This window comes from Larus michahellis, chromosome 1 (genome assembly GCF_964199755.1).
Source record: "Larus michahellis chromosome 1, bLarMic1.1, whole genome shotgun sequence".
In the NCBI taxonomy this organism is placed as follows: Eukaryota; Metazoa; Chordata; class Aves; order Charadriiformes; family Laridae; genus Larus; species Larus michahellis.
In genome coordinates this window covers 98156576-98182298 of record NC_133896.1, presented here as the reverse complement: position 1 = coordinate 98182298, position 25723 = coordinate 98156576, and the positions used below count along the sequence as shown (strand labels likewise).

General features: G+C 47.7%; 2 protein-coding genes across 3 annotated transcripts in view; one reads left to right on the top strand and one right to left on the bottom strand.

Moving 5' to 3' along the window:
- The first annotated feature begins 934 nt into the window (after positions 1-934).
- ATP1B1 (ATPase Na+/K+ transporting subunit beta 1) lies at positions 935-16497 on the top strand. Its single transcript, XM_074595116.1, has 6 exons — positions 935-1300; positions 4011-4139; positions 11334-11489; positions 12268-12452; positions 14311-14391; positions 15071-16497. Exons 1-6 carry the CDS (start codon positions 1201-1203, stop codon positions 15335-15337), a joined length of 918 nt encoding a protein of 305 aa, XP_074451217.1. The 5' UTR covers positions 935-1200; the 3' UTR covers positions 15338-16497.
- NME7 (NME/NM23 family member 7) overlaps positions 16131-25723 on the bottom strand; it is a 93260-nt gene continuing 83667 nt past the window's right edge. The window contains exon 12 of one of the 2 annotated variants that reach the window (XM_074595089.1): positions 16131-16574. In XM_074595089.1, the coding sequence (XP_074451190.1) occupies positions 16542-16574 (33 nt within the window). In that variant the 3' untranslated portion in view covers positions 16131-16541. The remainder of the gene's footprint in view (positions 16575-25723) is intronic. The other variant, XM_074595100.1, reaches the window with a different exon arrangement.

The following is a 25723-nucleotide window of genomic DNA, read 5'->3' as shown; positions in this document are numbered from 1 at the left end:
AGGGTGCCATGTCGTGACTCGTCCCCTGATGGCGAGCTTAATGGCGTTGGGAGGGTGGGAGGCGATGGTGGCCAGACTACTTCTTCTTGAGACCCGAGAAGAGTATGCTGAGGTGGGTTGGGTGGCCCTCAAGTTCAGGCCAGGCCATTCCTGCGGGCGACCTGCTAGGTGGTGCCAGGGAAAGGACCATCTTACATAGGTGTTCATCCCGATTCCCAGACCAAGAAAAAAAAAAAAAAAAAAAAAAAAAAAAGGATGGATTTAAAAGTTGAGAGAATGTATCAGGGTGGGAAAGGGTGGAGAAAATATGTGGAATAATACAATATTGCAACCAAATAGGAAATTTGGAGGTAAATCCGTGTAATTTTACCTGTCCTGCCATGGTACCACAGGATCAAGGCACGCTAATTACCTGCAATCGCAGCGCAGATTAACGATTAAATACCTTAATGCCTTAAATGCCTTAATGCCTTAAATACCATTATACCATTTTCCCTTCCCCCCCCCGCCCCCCCGTTTTCCAACAAAGGAGGACTGATGAGGCAGGGGACGACGGCGACGACACCCGGTGACACAGGCCAGGACCGGTTGCCCGAGCTGCAGGCACGGTCGCTTTGCCTTAAACCCACACGCAACCGCGTTCACGCGTGACCCAACCCCGACCCACCCTCCGCTGCGGAACCGCGTGTGTGTGTCGGGGGCCGGGGGGGCGCTGTCTACGGTACCGCGCGTGCGCCTCCCCGCGCGTGCAGGTGTGCCCGCGTGTCCCGCCCCGCGCCCGCCGCAGCCCGCCCCGGCCCGTCTGCCGCAGCCCCGCCGCTCCCCGCGGCGGCCCCCCCCTCCGCGCCCCGCTAGGCCCCGCCCCCGCGCCCGCCGGGCCCCGCCCCCTCTGCCCCTGTGGCGGCGCCCATTGGCGGAGCCGGCGGCGGGGGCGGAGCCGGCGGTGTATATGAAGGGGCGCGGCAGGCGGGGAGCGCGGTTGCTCTGTGCCCGGTGGGTTGCGCTTCGCTTTCCCCCTTCGCCGCTCCCGGTTCCCTCCAGCCCCCGCAGCCCACCCCGCCGGCTCGCCCCGCAGCGTGGGCGGGCGCATCTAGACCTTCCCGGTGCGGCGGGGCGCGGAGCTCGGCCGGGGCCTGCCGGCGCCGCCCGCCCAGGGCTAGTCCTCTCCCCGCCACTCGCCCGCCCCACCACCCGCTCGCCATGGCCCGCGGGAAGGCCAAGGATGATGACGGCAACTGGAAGAAATTCATCTGGAACTCGGAGAAGAAGGAGCTGCTGGGCCGCACCGGGGGCAGCTGGTGTGAGTGCCGGGACGGGGGGCGGCGGGGCCGGGTCGGGGGGCGGCGGCGGCGATGCGGCGGGCACTGCAGCACAGCCCCCGGTGCCCCGCCTTCCGCCGGCTGCGGCGGGGCTGCGGCCCCCGGCGACGACGGCCCGGGGCTGGGGCTGGCGCGACGCTTCCCCTCGGGATGAGGATGGGGGGGTTCCTCTTCCCCCCCCTCCCCCCAGTGTCCTGTGGGGCACCGGCGGGGTCCGTGGGGCGCTGCCCGCGTAGGTGTGACTTCAGGTGGGTCCGGGGGTGAGGCAGGGTCGGCTCCCGGCACCGGGATGGAGCGTGGGGCGGGCCGACCTTGGCGAGGGCGCCTCGTCCTTGGGTCTCCTTCCCCGGCGGCTGGCCCGGCCCGGGAGCATCGCCGTCGGGGGAGCCTGCCCTCCCAACCATCGTCTGCCTTGGACATCAGGGTGGCTTTCCTTTTTTCCCCCCTTTTCTCTGGATGAAGGAACCCGAGATAATTTTACCTCGTCGAGAGAGAACAATTGGCTCTTAATGCCTCTGCAAGGAGGAAGTGGCTATGTGTGCATTTGTGATTAAATGCTCATGATGTATTTATTAGGTGCTGTACAAATAGCACTTAGACTAAGAGGCTTTTAACATTTTCTTTACGCAAATAGACAGTCTTCCAGTTGCTGCCAACCACAGCTGGTGTGCCACCCTTGTGATGTTGAATTCGGTTCCTGCTGTAATGGATAAGCCGGAGGTGTCACATCCTGAGCTGCCGGCTTCAGCTCTGGCAGGCGGGCGGACTAGAGCAGGCTTCTGCTGTATCTTTACGTGAGCTGAATTGGGCTGTGGGTGCGCATGGATAGGTATTTTCTGCTCCTGAGGCACCAGGCAACTGCGCAGTGCTTCAAATGCAGAGGCTGAACGAGGTCCTTCTCCCAGAGTGCCTATACCTATCCGCCTAGGACTGATTTCCATTTGTGGAGTCGATCTGCAGGCTGATGATCTGATTCATCTGTCATAAACCTACCTGTTGCAGGAAGCTTTCTTGTTCAACCCAGTTGTGCTTGGTTGCTAGACCTGCTGTGTGATTTTTTTTTTTTGAGACCTCAGAGTGGTTTTGACCTTTAAGGTGTCTTTGGCATTAAGAGCATCCTGGCTGGGAACCTGATTAAATAAGCTACCTCCCAGTGTTTGCCTTTTGATGTTACAAAACTCAAAAGGCGTTACGCTGCAGACAACAGCATTAGTGTTTGGTTTGTTACAACAGCACCTCCTATGACCGTGCTCTGGAAAAAATTTCCACACGTCCCTGACGTCACAGCCATTTGCTTTACGCTGCCTGGATACCGAAGAGTGCCTTTAACTCCTGGAGCACCACGTTACCGCACCCAGCTTTGCCCTCCAGCCCTGGTTACTTCCCCTGCCTCTGGTGCACGCGAGGAAGACAAAAGGATGGAGTGCCTGTCTGACAGTGTCCTTCAACCTCCACGTCAATGGCTGTCCCACCTGCTCGCCTGTCTTTCATAGATGTGAAAAGAAAACAACCAGAACTGCCTGCTTTCATCCAGAGGCTTCTCCAGTGATGGAGTTTTTTCTTAAAGATGGGGCTGGGGAACGAGGAGAAATACTTCCACCTACTGCTTCCTCCCCTTCCTTTGTGTAGCTCATCACTTCAAGTCCTTCAAATAAACCACCTCCTTTTTTCTTGGCAAGTAGATGAGGACAGTCCGAGATCAAGCAGGCTCTCTTTGGCCTCTGTGCTGGCCTGCTGGTTCCTGCAGCTGATTAGCATATAGTTGCTTGGCATGGGCTGGCTTATCCTTCCCGTAGGCGGCCTGGTGATGCCTAGTACGGCATGTTACTGTGCAGTTAATCAGTTGAGATAATCCTTGTAAACGGGTAACTGATACCCAGAGTCTGAGCTGTGCTGCGTCTCCAGGCTCTTCTCTACCCTCCCACCCCCTCCAAGATTATTCTAGGCATCTCCCTTTAGACCAAAACTAAATTCAGTCTTTCATTATTATGTAATTCACTTTTTAATTGGTATGAGCAGTGCTGGAGTGCCTCTGTAGACATACAAGGCTGCTAAATGTGTGGTACTGTGACATGTCTGAGTACTTTCCTACATTTAAGGTTGAGTATTGGAGCTAATTTGGGCCCAAATTCTGCTCCTGTTGCCTTTAATAGAGGTGATAGCCTGAATTACTAGGGGAGATCAGGCTTTACCATTGTTTGTGAACCTGAATGAAACATTTACGATAGACTGTCCTGGAAATTTGAGGCTCAGAGCTTTGTGGAACGGGTGTCCTTCAGAGCACACCCATAGTGTGGCTTCTTGCCGCTGGGCACTTGCTTCACTGAAAGAAAGTCTGTCACCTGTGGTAGCATGTGATGGTAGTGCTGTGTCAGCCAAGAGAGCCCTTAAAATAGGGGAGAAGATGGTTTAATCGTGATGTTTTACAATCCCAAATCCTGATTCATGGATTTCTAGGTTTTAGGGGCTTGTGCTTCCAGCCCCCCAAACAACTGGAGTGACTTATATTTTTCTGTTTGCATCAGGGCATAATCTCACTGTTAAATATATGCCTCTGCAACAGGGCTTGCCATCTGAATTCTGTGTATTGGGCTTTGCCTTGCAAGTGGCAGAGGCTGGGAATTTTGTCCTGAGATGTGACTGCCTTGAGGGCTTGATTTGATTCCTCTTTCTGTTTGTTTTCTCTTGCAGTTAAGATCCTCCTCTTCTATGTCATCTTCTACGGTTGCCTGGCAGGTATATTCATTGGGACCATCCAAGTGATGTTGCTCACTGTCAGTGAATTTGAGCCCAAATACCAGGATCGAGTGGCACCTCCAGGTAACTAAATAGGAGGCTCATGTTTGACTTGGTGCAAGCTGTTCGGGGGAGGCGGGTTGGTTACTCACCTCAAGAAGGAGGATGAAATAAGCATGTCATTGCTGCAACACATATTTGTAGGGGGTGGGTATGTTCTCAGCCTTCTGTGTTAACAGTACTGGGGTTTGAAGGCAATCCTGCTAGAATTAAATGTTGCATCACATGAAATATGCCTCCTATCTGAGAGGAGCTCGAACCTGGATTGCTCTTCTTCCCTTCCCCTATACCGAAGCGATGGAGTGAGGCTAAGAGGCTTCATTTGGCAATGAGCTGTATGAAGAAGCTGGGTTCAGTTTCCCTTTATTCATAGCCACTGTGTTCCCATGGGTAAGTGAAGGGACAAAGGTAAAATGTTAGCTTTATCTGTGAAACTGGGGTGCGCAAGGAGAAAGGTGACAGGTCCATTTCTAGGTGTGCTTACTGAATTGTATTAGCCAACACTTGAACTCCTTGTGTGATCTAGAGGCAACAGTAGCATTTACTTTACTAATGGGTATTTCAATTGAATGTGTCGTGGGAGGTTAAAGATGGGTCTTGTAGTTGCTGACGCATGACCTATGTTTATTAGACAAAATAAGTCTCTGATCAAAATTAAAATGACCGCTTGAGCAGTGTCTGTGGCCAGCCTGCCTTGGTAGGGACAAATGTAGTAAGTAGCCCTTGCCGCAGGTTCCCCGCTCCGCCTGTCTGGGCTCTGCCGCGCTATCCGATTCCCACCGCAGCCAGCGGCAGCTCAGAGCGTGGGGGGGAGCTGCGCAACTGCTGCTTTCCCACATTACAAATGACCTTGAGGCTGCTTGGCACTGGGGATGGTAACGATCTGTCTCCAGTTGCTCTGTAAAACAGTTCAGAAGCTTTTAATAACAGTGGTATTTAAGTGACAATTGTGAGGCTGATGGCTTGTAGCTACAGAAGTTGGCTCTGGTGTCGCATGGCGTCTTATAGCCCCGCTGTCTGCAGTCCTATGCTGTGATTATTCCCTGCTCTAACAACACAGGGAATGCTACCATCACCAAATGGTGTTATATCTCAGCAAAGTCTTTTTCAGATAACTGTTTTTCCACTGTCACTTTTTAAAGAGGGAACAGAAACTGGAATTGCTGTGTTAGTGTGCGGCACTTCTTAATGTACCAGCATGGCTGGGGTAAACGCTGTCTTAAGCACTGAATATGGCTGTTTCTGTCTCTGCAATGGGCTCTGACATTTGCAGGAAGGACTGAACTGTCGCTGATACTGCCCAGAGCCATTAGCTGCATCTGAAAAGCCACCATGGCTAACGGTGGAGTAGTTATTTTAATAATGTGTTTCTCCCCGGCTGAAGACCAGTGGTCTCACCAGAAGTGAAATAATTAGTGAAGAAGCCCATGGATCTTGGGTTGTATCTAAATAGACCTGCTGTTTAGCCTGGTGTCACATAATTACTCATTCTAGGTAAATTGTTTGCTTTCTGTGTGATAGCAGAAATTTCAAAAGCAGCTCTGTGGTAAAATTTCTGTGTAAGATTTCAGCCTGCAGAGGATTTTTATTCATCACTTGTATATTGCACCAGTTTTTCTGGGGCTTATCTTTTTTTTTAACCAAAAAAAAAGGAACTGAATTTTGAGATGCTCTTGTAGTGTGTACTACATAAATCAAAATGGAGGAAGAATTAAAAGGTCGTCAGGGATCTTTGTGATGGGCTTTCAGGACACATATTGAAATCAAGGGGAACAAAATCCAGGTCCTCAAATACAGGACGGCAGGCAGCCCAATAAACAAGGGTTTTGAACCAAGTTGTAACGGCACGCATACAACTTCAAGGAAATAATTACCAGTTAATGGCCCAGGATCCTATTCAGGGCATCATGTGACACCTCTTTCTACAGATGCGGACAAGCTGGGGGTAAGGCACAGTGGAGGTTGACTGTCAATGTCAAATCTCTTCCTCGGTCTGTATGGAGCACAGCAGCCATTAGACCACAATCAAGTCAAAAGTAGCCTTTTAATGTAGGCTTTCAGAGAGGTTGACACTGTAGTGAGTTGCTGCACTGCTGTGCCTGGGAGGGCAGCAATCCCTGCGTTCCCCTGCGCTGCAAGCACAGCTGCTCTTCTGCTTCTGACAACAAACACCCGTGTGGGCATGCTCACTCCTGCGCATGGTGGGCATCAGACTCCGATTTCTTGGGATCTGAGACCCCTGCAGACTATGAACTACATAAAATAGGGTGTTGTGCAATTCTAATTCCTGGTTCTTGTGGGGAGATTTGCAAGCCAAGTAAATATATTGGCAGCTTGATAGAGTCCTGGATGCTTGAGGAAGCTAGAGAACCTGGCTCTATTCTTGTTACAGTGCTCTGTCCTTCATGGGCAAATCACTGCTGTGTCAGCCCAAAACAGCTGGGAAAGAGGGAACTACGCTTCCCTTCAGGATTTGCAGGATAAAATGCTGTAGGGGCTGCTATAATATCATTCTTGTTCTGAAATACAACAGATTTCATAACAGCAACAGAACCTACAGGATGTTTTATTGAGTTATTGACATGGGTATAACATTGAAAGCCATAAAGTGCTATTTTTGTACCCAAGTGTCATTACTATGCTAATTGGTTTCTGCATTGAACACAACAGGAATGTTATATAGGGCTTCAGGGCAAGCTGAGTTTTGTACCTTTCCATGATACTTTTTTTTTTTTCCTCCTCCTCTTTTGTCTTGAGGTGGGGGAAGGGACAGTGCAGTTGACCTTCTCCTCCAGCCTTGGCATTAGGACAGCCCCAGCTTCCCAGTTCCACCTGTGCTGCAGGCTCGGACTCTGCTTTAAGCACAGAGGACTTAATCCTGCTAATGGGGAAGGATGGGGCTGTTGCCTCTTAAACACAACGTACTGAGTGATTAAAAAAAAAAAATATAAAAAACGTTCCATTCTCCTCCTCCTCTCCTTCCTCACCCCAATATAAATTGGGCTGTGTATCCTGCCATCTTGTGGTGTGCATCCTGTGAAGTGCAGCATCCTGTCTGTCACTGGGGCTGGTGTAGGGATGAGAGAGCTTGCTGCTGCCGAAGGCTCTTTTTAAGTGGCAGCTGGAAGGAAGAATCCCTGCTCAAGCCAGGGGATTTCAGGTGTCCCCGCTCCGAGTGCTGCCTGGCCATGATGTGCCTGGACAGCGAGCGTGCCGTAGAAGAGGCTGCTGGGGTGCGTATTCTCTACGTGGCTGCTTTAGCTTGGATAGCAGGTGGCAGGAAAGCCCCAAGGAGTGTGTGCCACCTCCTGTGAAGCTGCCCTTTTCCGCTTCAGTCTCTTGTCATCTCAGCATCTATGTTTGGAAGAAATCTTTGAATCTCAAGCTCCAGGAATGTTATCTGCCAAGCAGATTTTGCTGCATTGGTAGAAAACTTGCACCTGCTTTTTGCACTTTGGGGGTGAGGTAGAGGGTGACTGGAAGCTTGGAAGGACATCGCTTGGTATGGAGGCTTTTAAAGTCTATCCTCATCTAGTGAGCTGGAGGGGGTGGTAAATAGAAATGGTGTAGTGGTCACTGAATTTGCCATCCTAGTCATCCCAGGGGAGTGTTCAGACTCATTCTGAACCAAGATTACATGGTACTTGGAAAGGAACATTGCATGATGAAGCAACAGTGGTTACTATGAACTTACACAACCATTCCTAGTAACAAGCCTGACTTCCCACTTCTAGTTTCTTCCTCTTTACCCTCAGGACACTTTTTCCTGAAGTCTTGCTCCTGCAGGTTAGAATGATAAAGCCTATGTGAAAAATCTGGTTTTAAATGAAGTTGAATAAATGTGATTTTAATCTGCAGTGCTGTTTTGGAAGTGGAACTGTAGCTGAAAAAAAAAAATCTACTTCACACACTTTGTTTTGTTTTAGGTATCTATCTTGGTACATCCACAGAGTTAGAAAGCCAACAGAAGGTGGTGTCTGTTACCAAGTCAAGGCATCTCTCATCGTTTATGTGGACAGTGTCAGTCAAATGAAGACAGTAATCCTATTTCCTAGCAATGCGCTCTAAGAGCCAATTGTGTAAATTGTTGAAAGTATTTTGTTGGTATTTTCTTAGCAATACTTGATTCTTCCATGTGTGAAGAACAGCATCACCACATGTGACACCACGGTGCATCGCTGTGTTAATAGTGTGAGACACAGAACCGTGGCAAACAGATCGTAGTCTGAAGATAAGAGGGTTGTTTAGACTCCTGGTTATGAAAGCGCTTGAGGCTTTGTTTCTTTTCCCCCATAGGGCTTGCTCATGAATGGCTTCTTCATGTACATGAAGCCCCTAAGAGGCTTATTCAGCCTGTACTTTGAGCCACATACTTCCCTAGGTGTCTAGCAACCCATGGTAGGCAGCACTGGAATGGCACAGCTTTTAACTTTTTTCTTCTTGTCCCTACTTGCTACGGTTTCCCTAACGGGGATGAGAGAAGGTTTCAGAAGGGTTACACAAGTGTTCTGCAGCGCTTACTTCCTCTCGTCATACCAAATCAACACACTTTTTCTTTAAAAAAAAAAAATAAAAATCCAACAACCAAGATTGCTTAAGAAGGGTTTGGTGATAGTGCTGCTCTGATAACAGTATTGAAGCTTTTATTTTGGCTATGGGATGTACAGCTGGAAAACAAAGAAGTAAATGATAGATCTGTGCTTAGGGCTTTGTGTTTGGCCAGTTGTAGGCATGTGAGAATGGAGGTTGTGGCGGAAGCCAGTAATAAAACAGCTTTATCCTGATTAAAAAATTTCATAACAAGCCTTTCATCTTCATAAAGATTTGCTTTCTTGCTTCTTAAGTGGGAAGACTGGTGTCTACTTTGCTCTTGTTCTAAACAAAGAAAGCACTTGCCGTAGCAAAGTCCAGTCTGGTTCATCCAAGTACCTGTAAAAGCCCAAAGTTTGGCTGAAAGCAGCCCAGCTGTGGCCACAAGCTGAGTATACCTGGCAGGAGCGGCTGTTCTCTTGGCTGGCCACCGCAGCAGCTGTACAGAGGTGCTGCACCGAGTGGCTTTGGTGCTGCTCTGCAAAGCTTTGCAAGGCAGGGATGCTTTGGGAGAGGAGTCTCTTCTCCCAACCGAGTCACTTGTCTCACGGGCAGAGGGGTGGCTTTGGACTGTGCTTGTCAGGGCCAGGCTCTCCTCACCGGGGAACAGGGGTATTCTACTGGGTGGGTGGCTTTTACCCAGCACAGGGTGAATATTGCCGACCTTCCCTCCACCTTTGCCACACCTCCATGGGTGTCTTTATGCATCACCTTGGACAAGACAAAAAACAGGGCTGGAGAATTCTTTCATTTTAAAGGTCCTCAGCAAAAGTAACAGCTTAACTGCCCGACTGTGGCTTAACAAGCCTGGGCAAGCTTTCTTGAATTTTATATTTATACACTTGAATGACACACCTGTAACTTGAACTCTGGAAGAGGCAGACCCAGGAGAGGAACCAAGGTCTGCCTTTGCTGCAGTTCCAGCTAGCCACTTCAAGTGACTCAGCCTCTTGCTTCCCAGCTGGCTGGTAACATGAGGAGGGTTTGGCAGGATGGGATTGAGGTCCCTTACTAAAATTGAACCCAGCTTATTTATTGTATATATATTTAACTATAACCATTTGTGAAGCAAGAAAGCAATTACTATTGCTCGAAAAGGGGTTGAAAGCCACTGACTTTTGGAGAGTAGGATGCAGTTCTGCTCGTGAAGCAGTAAGTTGCTTCTAAACTTGTCACACTCAACCTGGTCGGTTTGCACCAGAGGGAGTTTTGAGTGGTTAAAGCTGCTTCCTGGAATAAAACTTGAAACCCTGAGCTGCTCGCTGGGTGTCTCGCTATCTTTGGCGACCAGGAGCTGCGTTTAGAGGAACAAAGCTAATCTTTGTCCTAGGTTACAAATTCCAACTCGGTGGGTAGCGGGCGGGGGGGGTGGTGGTGAGCTGGCTTGAGGAGGGACTAAGCAGAAGCACTCAAGTGGCTTTGGAAAAATTGCTGGAGTCACAAGCTCCTGCGGGTTGGGGCCAGCCAAGCTAAGCTGCCTGAGTTTGGCACCAGGGGAACTTGTTGGCAACGGGCCTGTTCTGAAAGCTGTCAAAGCAAGCGCTGCTCCCCTGCTCCTTTTTCTTGTTTTTGCTAAAATGAAGATGACAAATGGAACAGAAGTCAAGACCACAATAATTACAGTGGCCACCACAAAAGCAGCATGAACTCAGTTCCCATTACTTTAAATTTAAAATGTTAGCCATGCATCAGTGCGTTCAATTAAAATGTGACCTAAACATCACACAGGAGCAACTATTTCCAAGCCTCGTAATGAAAAGCGAAGGGGTTGGCACTTTTCATCATCTGTAGGCATTACTTGTATCTTGTCTCATCTCTTCCCCATGCCTTCTTTTTCTATTCATCCTCCTAAAGTCAAAAGTGGAGCTAGTTACACAGCCCAGAATCTGGCATGGTCCGTTAAACATCTCTCTGGTATTTCCTACTCAGTGATGAGCTGCTGATTCGAGAGCTCAGAAATACCTGCTTATGGAGGGGAAAGACCAGAGAAAGCCATCGGGCTGATGAAGTTACTGAGTGAGAAAATGTCTCCTGCCCCGCATCCTACCAGAGAGACTACGCAAAGGCACTGTGGATTACAACCAGCAGAGCGTGACCGTACCTGACTTGGAGAACCCCTCACATTTTATTGTGAGGGTTCACGAGTGGGCAGCTCTGGTTTTTTATCCTAAACACGCAGCGTGTTTTGCAGACTTTCAGCTTGACCTACTGGGGATACATACCGAAGAGCAGGCTTCCGTGGGACTTTATTGTGCGTGGTTGGTCTCACAGGCAGACAGCTTCCCTTCTGTCCTTGGGGAGGAGGCAGGAGTGAGCAGGGGACCTGTGGTTGGCCGTTTTTCTTGACAAAAACTTTGATTTACAGCCTCCGTTCTGGATTCTGTGATTTGTATCTGCTTAGTGATGCAAACATCACGATGAATATTCCAGACAGTTGTTGGAAAGAGGAGATACGAGCTCATCAGAGCCTCCCCTCTAGTAAGCTTAAGCTGTTTTGTGCAAGCCCTGAAGTCTGAAAAATAGAGATTATTAGAATGAGTTACGTTCTTGGTGTGCATTGTGTTGCCCAGAGGCTGTGCAACTCTGAGATGTACTTAAATGTTTTCTTCCCAATTTTGCTCTTTTTAGGACTGACTCAAATCCCCCAGGTACAGAAGACAGAAATTTCCTTTTCTGCCTCTGATCCCAAAAGTTTTGAGCCATATGTGAAGAATCTTGAGAAGTTCTTGAAGGACTACAGCGCTGATCAACAAACCGAAAACATAGTATTTCAGGACTGTGGGGGTAAGTCTCGATTGCTTCCCACAGCTGAGGGCTCTGCGTCAGGTCCATCAGAAGCTGAGGGAGAGCAGTGGTGGCCTCCGTCTTTGTTCCTTCTGTCATAACCAACGGCATGTTGGTAAACTGGTAGGCTCTGGTTTCAGTCATACGTCTGCTCATTAAATGATCAGTTTGGACAGACCAGACTTGGCCAGGGATGTACCTGGAAGTTTACTGTAGAGGTTCTATGGTTGGGAACTCCCAAATTTCACTTGGAGAAAGTTGCAGTTGACTCTAAAATGAGGTGGTGCTGATCTTAACCGCTCTGAAAGCCACAGGGGTTTTACTGCCGACTTTGCTAAAGCCAGTGTTGATCCTCTTGATGCAATGCAGCAAAACATCTGGGAGGTATTAACCTTTAATAGAGTATATGTAATCATGCGGAATATGGCTATCACCTCATAATACGTGCATGTAAAATCTGAGGAGAACCTGCTTGTAAAAGCTGCCAAAAAAATAATCTCTGAGCCAGTGGACTACAAAGGCATTTGTTCTCTTGTAGTCTGAGAAGAATCCTCAGTTAAAAAACAAAACCCCTGCAAACTTGCTGGTCTGGCATCAGCCCACACGTAGCGGGTGGCTGGGTGCAGGTCCGTGCTGTCAGCCTCGAGAAGGCAGCATCACTTACCAGTTTGGACGAGGGGGAAATTCAAACTACACAGTGAAGCATAAGCCTTGCTGTTCCTGACAAGCAAAAGGTTGTGTTGCATACGGTTGTCTTTTCATTCCCCCACCATGACAGAAATACCGAGTGATTACAAAGAGAGAGGACCATATAATGATGCCCAGGGCCAGAAGAAGGTCTGCAAATTCAAACGTGAATGGCTAGAAAACTGTTCTGGAATAAATGATCCCACCTTTGGGTACAGGGATGGCAAACCATGCATCCTCGTCAAGCTCAACAGAATTATCGGCTTCAAACCTAAGGCAAGTATCTCTCCCCTTTCTAGCAGAGGCTACTGATAAGGAGGGGGAGTGGGCTGCAGATTTGCTGTGCCTGTTTTTCTGTCTCTTGAGAGAGATCAGTGTTAAACCTCTTCTGCAGAGGAGAAACTGTGGGATGCTTTGAGTAACTGGCTTTAAAAATACTTTTCATTTAAAAAGCAATGAAAACTGCACACTGCAAGTTGGTAACAAGTAGCGATGAACTTCACAGTGCAAACTCCTGGTTATTTGTCTGGTAACTTCTGAGCCTGCTAACCGAATTGCTCAAACGGGGTATTTTCTTCAAATGCTAAAACCCATTTTAAGTTCCTGTGTACTTCCATGGGAGCGCCCCAGACCGACTCTGTCTGTAGTAAGATCAGTACATGGTGTCATGCCCTGATCTACTCCATTCTTTCCTCAGGCAGTGTAGAGTTGCCTGCCTTGCTAAAACCACGTAATTAAATGAAGTAGTGCTAATATTCACTATCAGACTGATACATCGGCTATAAAGTGTAAACTACATCTGAGAGTCAGGCGCAGCTCTCGCCGCAAGAAAGGCGAGGAGATCTTTAGGTTATTTAATGCAGCCGTAGGGTCTCTCTGTCACCCGCTTGCTCTGTGCTGCACCTGAAGGCATGTTTGCGGTAATGCTGAAGGATGTTAATCTGGATGGGAACAGCTTTTACGGCTAGGTTTTCACCCAACACATTTAAATGCTAAAAAATCCTCTAAGAATTCAGAGGCAGAGCACACATTATTGAATAAGGTGGCGTGCAAAACCTGCCACTCCATTTTTGGGATGAAAAACAGCGCATGTGGTGTGCTAAGCCAGCCTTGCCACCATCCGTCAGTGCAGTCGAGGCCGGGGAACGGTGCTGTCTATCTAATGTGTTTTGGGGAACGTTTTTCTTTGAAGGGAGCCTGCCCTGTGCTAAAAGAAATGAGTTGAATTTTGGCTCATCTGATCCGGGGTGGAAACCGTGGGTGTGTTTAAGAGGAATGTGCTGTGCTTGGTGTGTGGTGGCTGTGGAATGACATAAAATGGGCACGTTTGACGGCTGGGGAAGAGAAGGGTTTGGTGTGTTCCCCTCTGCCACAGAAGAGCTCCCGGCTGCACTAGACAGCAGGGTCTGGTCAAGGAATGAGTTTACACCCTTCATTTGGAAATGATGTGTGTATCCAAGGCAGTACTTGCTTTCCTTGTTCCGCGCTCCAGCAGAGACCCTGTAGCTCTTGTGTTGGGCAAGGTGTGTACAGCACGTCTGAGACCTGCAAGGGCATGAAGCAAAACTAGTGCCCTTGTTAGGAGACCAAAGACTGACATCAGAGTTGGCGCTCCCACCTTTCCCTGGCATACTTGGAGCCTTTGTCCTTCCCTGTAGGTGGTGTCGAAGTTCAGCAACATCAGGGTGTGATGGCTGCTTTTTGTTTTCTCTTGTGTGTTTCCAGCTCTGGCTACACACACCTGGCAGGCAGGTGGCAAATCCTCCAGCAGCGCGTCTCTTCCTGCCGCTGCCGGGGCTTTGCACAAACAAGCCCCGCTCGCCAGCACTCTGAAACGCTGTCCCCAGTGACACCACAAAATTAAAAATAGCCTGATGCGCTTGCCTTGGTATCCGCAGCAGTAAAGCTGTAAGAACAGACAACAGCTCTCTCTGCTTGGGTTAAGCTCCCCGGCTTCTAATTGTGTTAAGCTGCGTGTCTGTCCCAAGAACCACTGCCAAGAGCTGGTGCATCTGGAAGGGATGCTGCTTAACCGCACGTGTTTGGCACCATTGAGCTTTGCTGCTGCAAAGGTGCAGCCGTCTGCAGAGATGTGTCGGGTGTGTAATGTCCCCTTGTTTTGGGTTTCTTCTAGCCTCCGGCAAATGAGAGCCTTCCTCCAGAGATTATGGCAAAATACAACCCGTTTCTGATCCCTGTCCACTGCACTGCCAAGGTAAGTTGAAATACAGTCGAGCAGAGTTGGGAAGCTGCAGGGGACGACTGTCTCTGTCTTTGTCCAAGGGTAGTGACCCCTCTCTGCTTTTCTGCTGGCAGCCGGGGTGGTTCTTACTTGGGATCTCTCCCCCTTCGGGACAGGGGTTTCTCAAAATCCCACTGGTGACAAATGACAGTTGGCACTGCCCTCACTGGGAGGGGTAAAAGCAGGGCCAGATAGCAAGGGGGGAGCCTCAAAAGCAGCTATTTTCCTTCAAAGTTCTCTGATGGAGCTCTTAGCAGGGGTGGCTGAGGCATGGTAAAGCAGCTGAGAAACAGGAAACTCTTTTTTTTTTTTTTTTTTAGCCCAAAGATAGTTCATTTTGTCCAAAGATAGTACAGCAGGAAGCTGTGATGGTTTCCAAATGCGTAAAGAAGTGGTTGAATTTTTAAATAAAAAGCCCCTTTCCTGGCTGGTGCATGCTGGGAGGCGCTTGTTGTGTAGCTGCTGGTTAGACAGGGCTGAAGCGTCCTTCCTGCCATGGGGACCGTCTGTGCGCTGCAAGACGAGGCTGAGGGATGACCAAAGAGAGATTGGCATCTTGGTGGAAAAACAGGTGCTGCTGGGGAAAAGGGCTGCCAAAGGTAGAGTTTGGGCCATTTGTCATCGTTTTGTCTTCCTTTTCTTGCCTCCCTAGAGAGAGGAGGATGCTGACAAAATAGGCACCGTGGAGTACTACGGGATGGGCGGCAACCCTGGCTTTGGCCTGCAGTACTACCCCTACTACGGCAAGCTCCTGCAACCGCGGTACCTGCAGCCGCTGGTGGCCGTGCAGTTCACCAACCTGACCTACGACATGGAGGTGCGCGTGGAATGCAGGGCCTACGGGCAGAACATCCTGTACAGCGACAAAGACCGCTTCCAGGGACGCTTTGATATTAAATTTGACATAAAAAGCAGCTGATTGTAAGCACAACTCTCTTCCCCCTCCCCCCCTCCTCCTCCTCTTCCTCCTAGCCATTTAAAAAGGTTAAAAAAAAAAAAAAAAGAACAAAAAAGAAAACCTACTAGTCTTGAACAAACTGTCATACGTATGGGACCTACACGTAATCTATATGCTTTACACTAGCTTTCTGCATTTACTAGGTTAGAATGTAAACAAAGTGTAGCAATAGCGACAAATATTTATTCTACTGTAAATGACAAAAGAAAACAAAAATTGAGCCTTGGGACATGCCCATTTTTACTGTAAATTATGATTCCATAACTGACTTGTAGTAAGCAGTGTTTCTGGCCCCTAAGTATTGCTGCCTTGTGTATTTTATTTAGTGTACAGTACTATAGGTGCATACTCTGGTCATTTTTCAAGCCATGTATCGTATCTGTTTTCTACTTCTTGTGAGCAAAGACTTTTGCTGTCCAAGGTGTAAATACTCAATGGGACTGGAACTGGCATGATACTTCTCATTATTTTGTTCCTTTTCAAAGAAAGGCCCACCTGTGAGACTCTATTTAACAGCACTCCATACGGCTTCTGACTTTTCTGTGGTGTTAGGGTATTTTATTTGGAGGGGTGGCAGGGGAAACTAACTTAAGTGAAGTTAAAGAGAATAGATGATTGTGTACTGTGCTTTGTAGCGAATGCTGTCTTTCTCTCTCTCTCTCCACCTTTTCCCTCATCCTCCAGTATGTTGTGTGAAAGACTGGGTCAGACTATCACTCTCCTCGGTGATAGGCACAATTCTTTGCTTTGTATATTTTCTTTTTCTTTTTTTTTTTTTTTTTTTCCTGCTGGAGGCATCGCACACTGTGGTGCTAATGTCTTTATTGAATGTTTTAACCATTTTCATGGTGGAAGAATTTTATATTTATGCAGTTGTACAATTTTATTTTTTCTGCAAGAAAGTGTAATGTATGAAATAAACCAAAGTCACATGTTTGAAAATAAATCTTTATTTTAAACTTTATAAAAGCAATGCAGTACCCCATAGAATGGTGTTAAATGTTGTCTAAAGTGCAAAACTCTATGTTCTAACATGTAATAATAGCCAGGAGTACAGTGCTCTTGTTGATCTTGTATTTCAGTCAGGTTGAAACATTGGACAAATAAATGAATGAACACACGGTTCTGTGTGCACGTCTCTTGCGTTGGGTGAGGACGGAGGCTGTTAGCTGTCCAGTATCTTGAAGAAGTACTGCACCTATTTCAAACAGAAAATACATCTTTGTCATTCACAGAAAGTCTGAGCTGAAGGGAGCTGAAACATGCAGCGGCTCCTATCTGTGAGCAAACGTGTCACGCACCAGTTCTGGGACAGCGTGGTTTGGTGTTAGTTGTTTTTTCTCCCTGAGCTGAGCTGAGCTGCGGCTGCTGCTGCACACATGCCCCTGATCGCACCTCAGCAATCAAAAAAAATCTCCAACGTAGTCACCATTACCACACCTTTTCCACCTCTGGAGGCACAGGCCACACATTCTAGCAGCGACGACTGGTAAAAATGGTTCAGCCTTAGTGCTGGTTAAAGCTGGCCTGGGGGCGGGGAGGGCACACGCTGAAGTCACAAGCAAAAGAAACGGTGTTTCATGGCAGCGACTGGTGCTGTGTTGCTGCTGGGCCAACAGCTCGGCCCTGAGAACAGGCGCTGCCCAACAGGGCTGCTCAGATGTGACAACATGTGGCAGCTGGCGTCCTGCCGGAGTCAAGATCACTTTATGCTGCATGATGCAGAGTACCGGGGAGAGTTTCTCTGTGTAAAGCCGCAAAACATGACTATCCTGGAGCAAGCTGCTTGATAAAGCCTTCCTAATTGGAATGCACGATACTGAAAAAGCTGCTAAACATTTTGCCGTCTGCTAGAAGGAAAATCATAGTTACGGTATGCACTGGCGGCCAGTGTATGCATTTGGCTTCTTCCTGCTATTCCCAAGGAACAGGAGCTAGTGGAAATCTCGCCTTCAACTGTTTCATTTGCTGCTGCATGTTTATAGCAAGGCAAGGGTTTAACAGAGACGCTGGGATTAAAGCGCTACCATTCTGCCTGAAGGAAGCTCCACCTGCACAAGAGCTGCGGGAAAACTGAGCCGTTTTGGCTCCCAGCAATTGCCGGATGCGCTGCTGCCACCGTTTGGGACAGGTTGCCACCGCTCATGGTTTGGTAGGATTGACTACCCTGATGATTAAATTCTCAGGTGCACACACAGCCTGTGATGGTTAAAAAAAAAAAACAAAAAAAAAACCAAAACCACACAAAACAAAAAAAAAAAACCCAACCCAATACAATAATGAAACCCTCCCCTGAACTGCTTTATTTATAAAAGAACCAACGCGCAGTTAGATAATTTATCTCGTTTTGATTTACTATATGAGTGCAAAGTCCAAGCGTGAACTGGTAATAAAGATAATGGCTTATTCCAGGGATTGGGACAAACACTAGAAAGCTTGTGGTGCCCGTGCAGGCTTCAGGGAGCTGGTGTCATGTACTCAGTAACAGCATATGGACTAAAGCAAAAAAAACCAAACCCTTCACCCTCCCCCCACCTCACCCCAATCACTTTCTAGTACCAAATCAGTGAAAGCAGGGTGGTGATCACTAATTAACTAGGCAGTAACCCAGTAGCTACCCTGGCCATACACCCTGCAGCCACCCACTGAAAAGACCCAACTCGTCACAGGTCTCATGACAGCTCTGCTACCAACGGGCTGCACCCTCCGCCCCTCCCCAAATGAAAAAAACCCCCACAACCCACCTGGCTGGGCATGCCCCCTCCCCCATGAGAAATGCTGCTGTAATTTGTCAGACCGAACAGAGATGCAGCATTAAATAGCTGCAGGATGGTTAAAAAAAACCCAAAACAAAAACCAAAACCCCCATCAAACCGAAAAAAAACCCCTTCTGGCCAGCCCATGCAGCCTCCTCGCCAGCCCGCTCACTCCCCAGCTCCCCGGCACCAGAACTTTTGGTAGACAGCACCATTGATACTAACAATGACGTTTCACAAAACGCTTCGGCCCCGGCCTTGCTGTACTAAGTGGTCAAAAGCCCTGGGGTGAGAGGGAGGAGCAGGGGTTCAAGGTGTGACATCTCATCAACCCAATTTAAAATTTGCATTGCTTGCAAGATGTTTTTTTTGCTAAAACAAAAAAAAATATCTGTGCTGTATTGCCTATGTAAAATCTATTCTCCTCAGGTACGGCTTTCCTTACTGCCTAATAGGACACTACATTATAAACTGCCACGTTGAACATGTTGGTCTTTCTGCCAGGTTGGCTCAACATAATTAAGTAGAATTGCAGCCATTAAAGTGAACTTTTTTCCTCCCTTCTTGTTGATATAGGACATCTGGACTTTAAGGTTAGAGAGACACCCAAAAATGCAAATAAACTAAAAACCAGAGACAGACACACACTGACATTTAAGGACAAGAACTTCTGGCTGTGTCTGCACGAATGCTTGCGCTAACCCACCCCCGCCGCCAGTTTTACAGCTCCGAGCGCTGGCACTTCTGGGCTCCTCTCCCCAGTGTGGCCAAGGGCGACTGGCCGGCGCGGGTCAGGCACGACCCTCGGCGTGTGCGGGGAGCTGTGCCCAGAGCAAACAGAAACGCCAAGGGCAGCGCCCTCTGCTCCTTTGTGGGCAATAACTGCGGGTGCAGCCCTGGCCTGGGGTGCTGATGGAGCTGCTGCTGCCGCCGGCCCCGTTCCCCGGAGCTGGGGCAGGCTGAGGTTCAGCAGAGCTGCCCCGACTCCTGCCGCCCCTGGGCTGCCTTGGCCGGAGCTTCGTGGCCTCCCTGGAGGGTGGGTGACGATCCCCCCCCCACAGCACGCGCTGACACAGGTGAGTGTTGTCCTCACCCAGCTCCCGCTCACTTGGTGTTAGCAGCAAAAGGCATCGCGCTATTTCAGTCCTTGAAAGCCCCTGATTTTGTGCAACCAATTTTCCCAGGCCAGGCTGAACAACCTCAGCTTGCTTACAGCCTACGGAAAACATCTTCCTCCTCAATTAGCTTTTATTGGATTGCTAAAGATCCACGCAGACTGTACTGGCGAGGCTCGGACATCAGAACAAGCACGCTATGTATTGTATAAGGTGCAAAACCAGGTGCCGGTACGTTCTCTTCATATATAATTATCTTTATGTGGGTCAGCTGCCACCTAGCTCCCAGTAAAACCAGTTAAGAGCTGGCATGCCTGTGGTACGCAGAAATGATCCTTCTCTCCCAGAGCCTCACCCTCGAGAGCACGGCAGTGCTGGACGAGAAACACCAGAAATACAGGCCATTCCGTTACCCCACTCACATGACAACACACAGAGTGTTTTGCAGAAGAACCAAGACCAAGGATTTCAGCAGTACCAGGAGATTCGGGGTGCCCCATCTTATAAGACCCTGGCTGGACACAGCTTGAAGAGCTCCATTCTAAAAGAAGCAGGTCCTTTTCCAAGGAGATCCAGGACTTGGAGGTACTCGCACCAACCATCCAGATGGGGGCCGGGTATTCCAAATCACACTGTATTTTAGGAAATACAGTTCCCTCTTCCCCAGGGTCCGAGTGCAGTATAAACCACAGAAAAAGGAGCTGTGCCTGTACAAAACCTCTCAACAAGCCTCACATTTGACCTAGGGCAAGGTCAGCTTCCCTGAGCCAAGCACACCTCCGGTCTCTTTACAGGACCCAAAGGCAGCAGAGGACAAACCCACACCAGGAACTGATCTGAAACCATCCAAATGCATTTCACAAATGCCACCCAAATGCCCTTCAAATGATACTAACATTCAGGTGTGCTCACTCCTTACCACATGCGGAACAGGATTAAATTTAACATCAGTACTCTCCTTACAGATCCCAGGAACCATCTACTTGCTTTCTAGCACGCAGCTGTGCCTGCTCTAGCTCCTGTTCAGGGACAAATAACAATAATGCTCAGGAAGTAATAACAGGTGAGTAACTGTGACCTTCTGGCTCTGACCCTACAAAATGCTTCGCCAAGGAGGAGCTGAAAGCTGCTTCAGTTCCATGAAGTTTTGCTTCAGTCACACACGCACTCTACAAAACTCACGTTAATGAAGCCGGCTGCTCCCTCTGGGCTCTTCCACAGGTTACCAGAACGTTTCAGGAGGTAATAACAAAATCCAGTCCAATGCCCTGGCTGAGCGCAAACGATTATCATCTGAACAGCGTGTGCCTTAAGAGCATGGAGAGGCCAGGCAAAAGTAAAAAAAAAAACAAAGAAGGAAGCAAACCAAGTGAGACAGCCAGTCTTCTAAGGGAGAGCAAAAGATCTTGGTAATAACACAGGACCCAGCGCAGACACAAAGTGTCCTGAAGATTTCAAGTGTAAGAATTACAGACACCTACAATTAAATTCTCCTCCCGCCTAGAACACAAAGCAAAAAGCAGTGCTGATGAGAGGTGCCAGCTGGGCAGCTCTGGAGCCAGAGCTTTTGTCTACATAAGCACAGACCACGGTACCCCTTGAATGGTACCAGCATGTCACACAGGCAGCATTCCCTACATCTCGCCTCAAAGAAAAGCCCGGCACTGAAAGGGTACCTCAGCATTCACGGTCCGTTCCCCTTGTCCCCTTGGGCTGGCAGTTTTTGAGAAGAGACCCTGTTCCTATCATTGGCGGCAGAAGCAAGGGGGCTGACGGGGAGACATACCAGTGCAGGAAATATGCTGAGATCACAGATTCACTGCTCATCCATCACCAGAAAGACGACGGCAATTTCAGTCTGTCATCAGCTCTGCCGAACCAAAACTGCCAGCCGGGAGATGGAAAGCTTTTTCATCCCTGGATGCGTTTAGAGCTTGTCAGTCATCTCAGTGCTTTTCATGCAGCTGGACAGATACTCACCAGCACCCTCTCCCCAAAACCAGCAGAACTAACTGGATCTCCTTGCTTCAGCGTAGGTATCCAGACACATGATCCAGAGAGTCCTTGCTGACCTAAAGTTTTGGCATCAGTAGACTCTCCCTAAACACTTAGGTCTCATAATTTTTTACAAGGTGTCTCAGTTTGAGGTCACTAGTAGGAACCAAAAATCTCTCTTTGGCCATTAATGTTGGTTTGTACATCAGCATGAACGTGTCATCTCTGTCAGCAAGTGCACTTGCTAACACCTAAAACGCATTTCAGCCACAGCTCGCTCAGCTGACTCACAAGGCTAAATCATTAGATCAACACACTGAAAACCCATGGATTCATACCATCCTTCCAGCCACAAGCAGTCCAGAAATAAAAATGGTCGTCAAAAGAAGGGGGTCTACTTGCTCACTGTATTATTTGTCTGAAAATAAAGAATTCTTTTTCCCACATGAACGTGAAGAGGGTTTAGTCCCAGGAAGTTTGTTCAAAAAAAAGGAAAGTTAGTCAACTCCTGCCTGTCTCTCAAGCGTCACGCACTGTAAGAAATAAAGCCGGTCAGGCTGCCCAAGGCAGAACAATTTGTACACATGCACTTCAACTGTCCAAGTTAATTTACTAAGTACAGCTGGAACAAAAACCCCTATGTGCCAAAAAATAAAAATTTGCAATGGAAGATTTTATTGAAGAAATGCTACAGGATAACATAGAGAATATTCTGCTTTTATGTTACATGCTGTTAACGCAGCCACCTCAAACACTGTGTATGGTTACGATCAACTCTGAAAACACAGCAGTAGAGAAGGGCAATGGAAGCTATTTGGAAATTGCACCATAAAATAAAAGATTAGAGAAATCTGAATTCCAAACAGGATGTAAATGAGAGGACAAGACAATAATCCGTTACACCACAATCAAAACACTAAGAAAGTGAGTTTTATGCTATTTAATCTGTATCACTACAAGAAAAATAAGTGAATCCAAAACCTTATTTGAAATAACAAAGTGTTGTTTTTTCATCATACATAACTACTGTGCTGACTCAGACCACTGATTTCTGAAGTACAGATACTACAGGTTCATTGGATCTCCCCACCCCACGGCATAAGCCAACTGCCCAGTAGTTGGGGCTGAACATATTAGCCCAGGACTTTCCCACCAGGAGCTCTACTCCTCCTTTAGGAACATCTTTGGTCGCCACCAGAAGAGATCACTGGCCTGGTAGAGCCACTGGAATGAAACAGAGTGAAAGGTCCTGGCACCCATCTCACGTGAAGAACCAACATGACAGTGAGCACTGATTTCCCAAGGATCCCGAGCAGCTTGCTGAGTCACCAGGATCACTGCCTCTGCACTTCACACTTATCTTGAGGGACACTTGACTGCCTCAAAGTCAGGAGGTCTTGCAGAGCCCTTGTATGATGCCCTTGAACCAGTCATCTTAGATACAGAGACAAGATGCTAGGCGCACCACCACAGATGTCAATGCAAGCTGCAAACATGTCCCCAACACTGGATAAAAACACTGAAAAGGACCCCTGCTGCTAGTACCTGAAATATCTAAGTAAAGCCTGGTTTGGATGTGTTCATACAAGTTACAGTCATTGTGGGGGCTCCTTGCCAATGCTGAGCTAAGGCTCTCCAGCCTACTCAGAGAGCACTGAAAGTCACGGTCCTCACGAGCTACCGGATTATGGCCAATAGACGAGGAAGTGGTCACAGAAAGAGAACAAGAACGTGTTTCCACCCACATCAGGGACTCAAGCTAGGATGGAAACTATAAGCAAATAAATGAAGTAGAAGGCAGCCAGCATTTAAAGCTCTTCCTGAGCAACGAAGATGTTCTGCAGGGCCAGGGGACCCAACAGGCTACACCTGGCAGCAGGGTAAAAGTTATGACAGGTAAGACAGTAACAAAATATCCTGAAAAAAAACCAAACCACACACAAAAGCACCACCCAGTCCACAAGTAGTGGCCTTGCATGCACCATCATAAGCCCCTGTGTAGAATGTGGCTCCCTGTGCCGACAGGAAACATCCCACCAAACTAATGGCATAAATTCCCCCAGCGCAGTGCTCAAAGTACCTTCTGAGCAATGTCACTGAATTTAGAAAGCTCCATTCCCCTGTGGAATGGGTCAGTGTTAAGAGGCCAAGAGCTTGTTTCAAATCTCAGCAGTCCTCTGTGATCTCAATGCTCTTGCTGTGCGCTAAACCATGTACCACCATGACCGGACTAGACTCCTGACACCTGACTGACCAAGTTCCTATTCAATAGCTGGACTGAATAAGGTAGCTACCAGAGAAATCCCACAGTTCCTGGTTTGTGGCTGGATAGTCTCAGCACACCATCTCTCCCCAGCAGAACAGCAGTAACTACCACTGACACCAATGCAGAAGGAAACTTGCCCACTCGGCAACTCTGGCCACTTAAGAGAATTGCCTCTTGCTCAGAGACTTGCCTACGTATCTCAGTATCTCTCAGATATACTTGTGGATATATCTTTCCTGCCTAAATGCCAATGCACTTAGGGTTAAAGATGAAGAGGGAGAATCCAGCTCTTACTGAAACCAGAAGATACTTGGTGATCTGGAGGACCCCTAGACTACAGCCAACACCCTTTCAGGTGACAACTGCCATCTAGTTCTGTGTTGGCACCGCTGCTAGCACAAATCATCACAGCCAGTGTCTAAGCCCTCAGTATTACCACACTACCAAACCAATACTGATATGACACTACACTTCGAATAATCAGTTATTCTTTACCTGTGAAAGAAGAAGTGGTTTCTAGAGCTTGATAAACCCTTAACTCAAGATATCGCATGGTGTTAGCACCTATGAGAGACAGGAAATCTTATTCAGTCTTCTATCCATATTAACATGTTTGGCTTTGTTTTTTTCCCTCCCATGTTCCACATACATTTCAACACATGTATGCAGACAGCTGACTTAAAATCTCCTCTTAATTCCTGCTAGTTTACAGCAGTCAGTCAAGGAGGTTACACTGATGAGGGAAGGAGCAAACCCTACACAGAAAGTATCAATATAGCTAATCATTTGCCTATTTGACCTCTGAGAGAGAGGTGGGAGGTACAACTGGCTGAGGTTAATAATAGGAAGCCATGTGAAAATGTATTTGCATCACACAGCAGCGTGTGCCACAGGAAAACAGAGATTCTCTTACCCCAGAAAAGGTGCAGGACCCCTTGGCTCAAGGAATGAAAGGAGATTCTGGGCTTCTACATAACTGTGTAACTACCGTGTCCTCTTACTGCTTTTGCTGTATAAGCTATTTCCCTGAGCTTTTTTCTCTTCATTGCTGTAGTCTGCCCATCATGCAGCTGAGTTGCAGCTAAATTGTTGCCATGCTTCAGCTAGATGAAGAGGGGTAAAGGAAAGAGGACCTGGGCTTTTTGGTTCAAAGTGAGAACGTGCCGAGGGAAAGAAAGAAGGCAGCAGCCTCAAAGACGCAAACTGGGCCTCAAATGAGTTATCAAGAAGTGTCACGCCTTCCCTCTGCCTTGACCTCCCCTCCACAAAATTACCTCGCTCAGCGCAACTCGAACACATGACAAAAGCCAAACCCTGTTTATCACGTTAGGTTACCTTTGGGATCAGGTGAAACTTAAAGAGCTTTGGGAGCTGCTTGGTTCACACTCGTTAACTTCTCTTTGGCACTTATAAACCTCAGACTTGGCAGAACAAGGGGTGATTGGACCTCTGATCTTACCCAGAAGTGGAAGCACAAGAGCTGAACTATTTCACAACTCTGTTTAAACAAGTTTCTAGTTTAGTTTGCCTGTCTGGCCCACAAGTATAATAATTATACAACCTGTGTTCAAAATCAGGCTGCAAGTGACCTAATAATACCATAATTTAATCTTTTTTAAAAAGAGAAATCATCAACGTGTCCAAAATCCATCCCTCTATTATTGCTGTTTTTAATTTTAATTTCAGATTGAAAGATTACTTAATTCTCTGTACAAGTATATATACAGCATCAGGAAAAATTTTGAGACAGAATTCCAGTGCTGGCTAACATCCTCTGATATGCAAAAACAGCACCAAATAAGATGAAGTTTTCCTACACTCCAGATTCTTTTCAACCTGTTCCCACAGCTGTTGAATAAAAAGTCTCAGAAAGTTAAAATGGAGAAGCCCTTGAATCATAATAACCATTATCTGACACATCTTTCTAGAAACCATTTTGTACCAGGAGAGACTGAAACTTCTAACCGACAGACAAAAATAGCTATTGCTTTGATGAAAACTTGCAAAAAACCCCGCCAAAAAACAACCTCACCCAAACCCTCCTATTTTTTATTTCTTCTCACTGGAGATGATTAAAAGCATCTTACCCTGGATTATGCAGCTCAGTATGGGCCCCTAATAAAAGACTTCATTGCAAAATTGCCGTATGACTGAGTGAAACAATGGCTTCTTTATTAATATTTTAAAGACTCCTGAGGGAAATGCTGTACAGCTG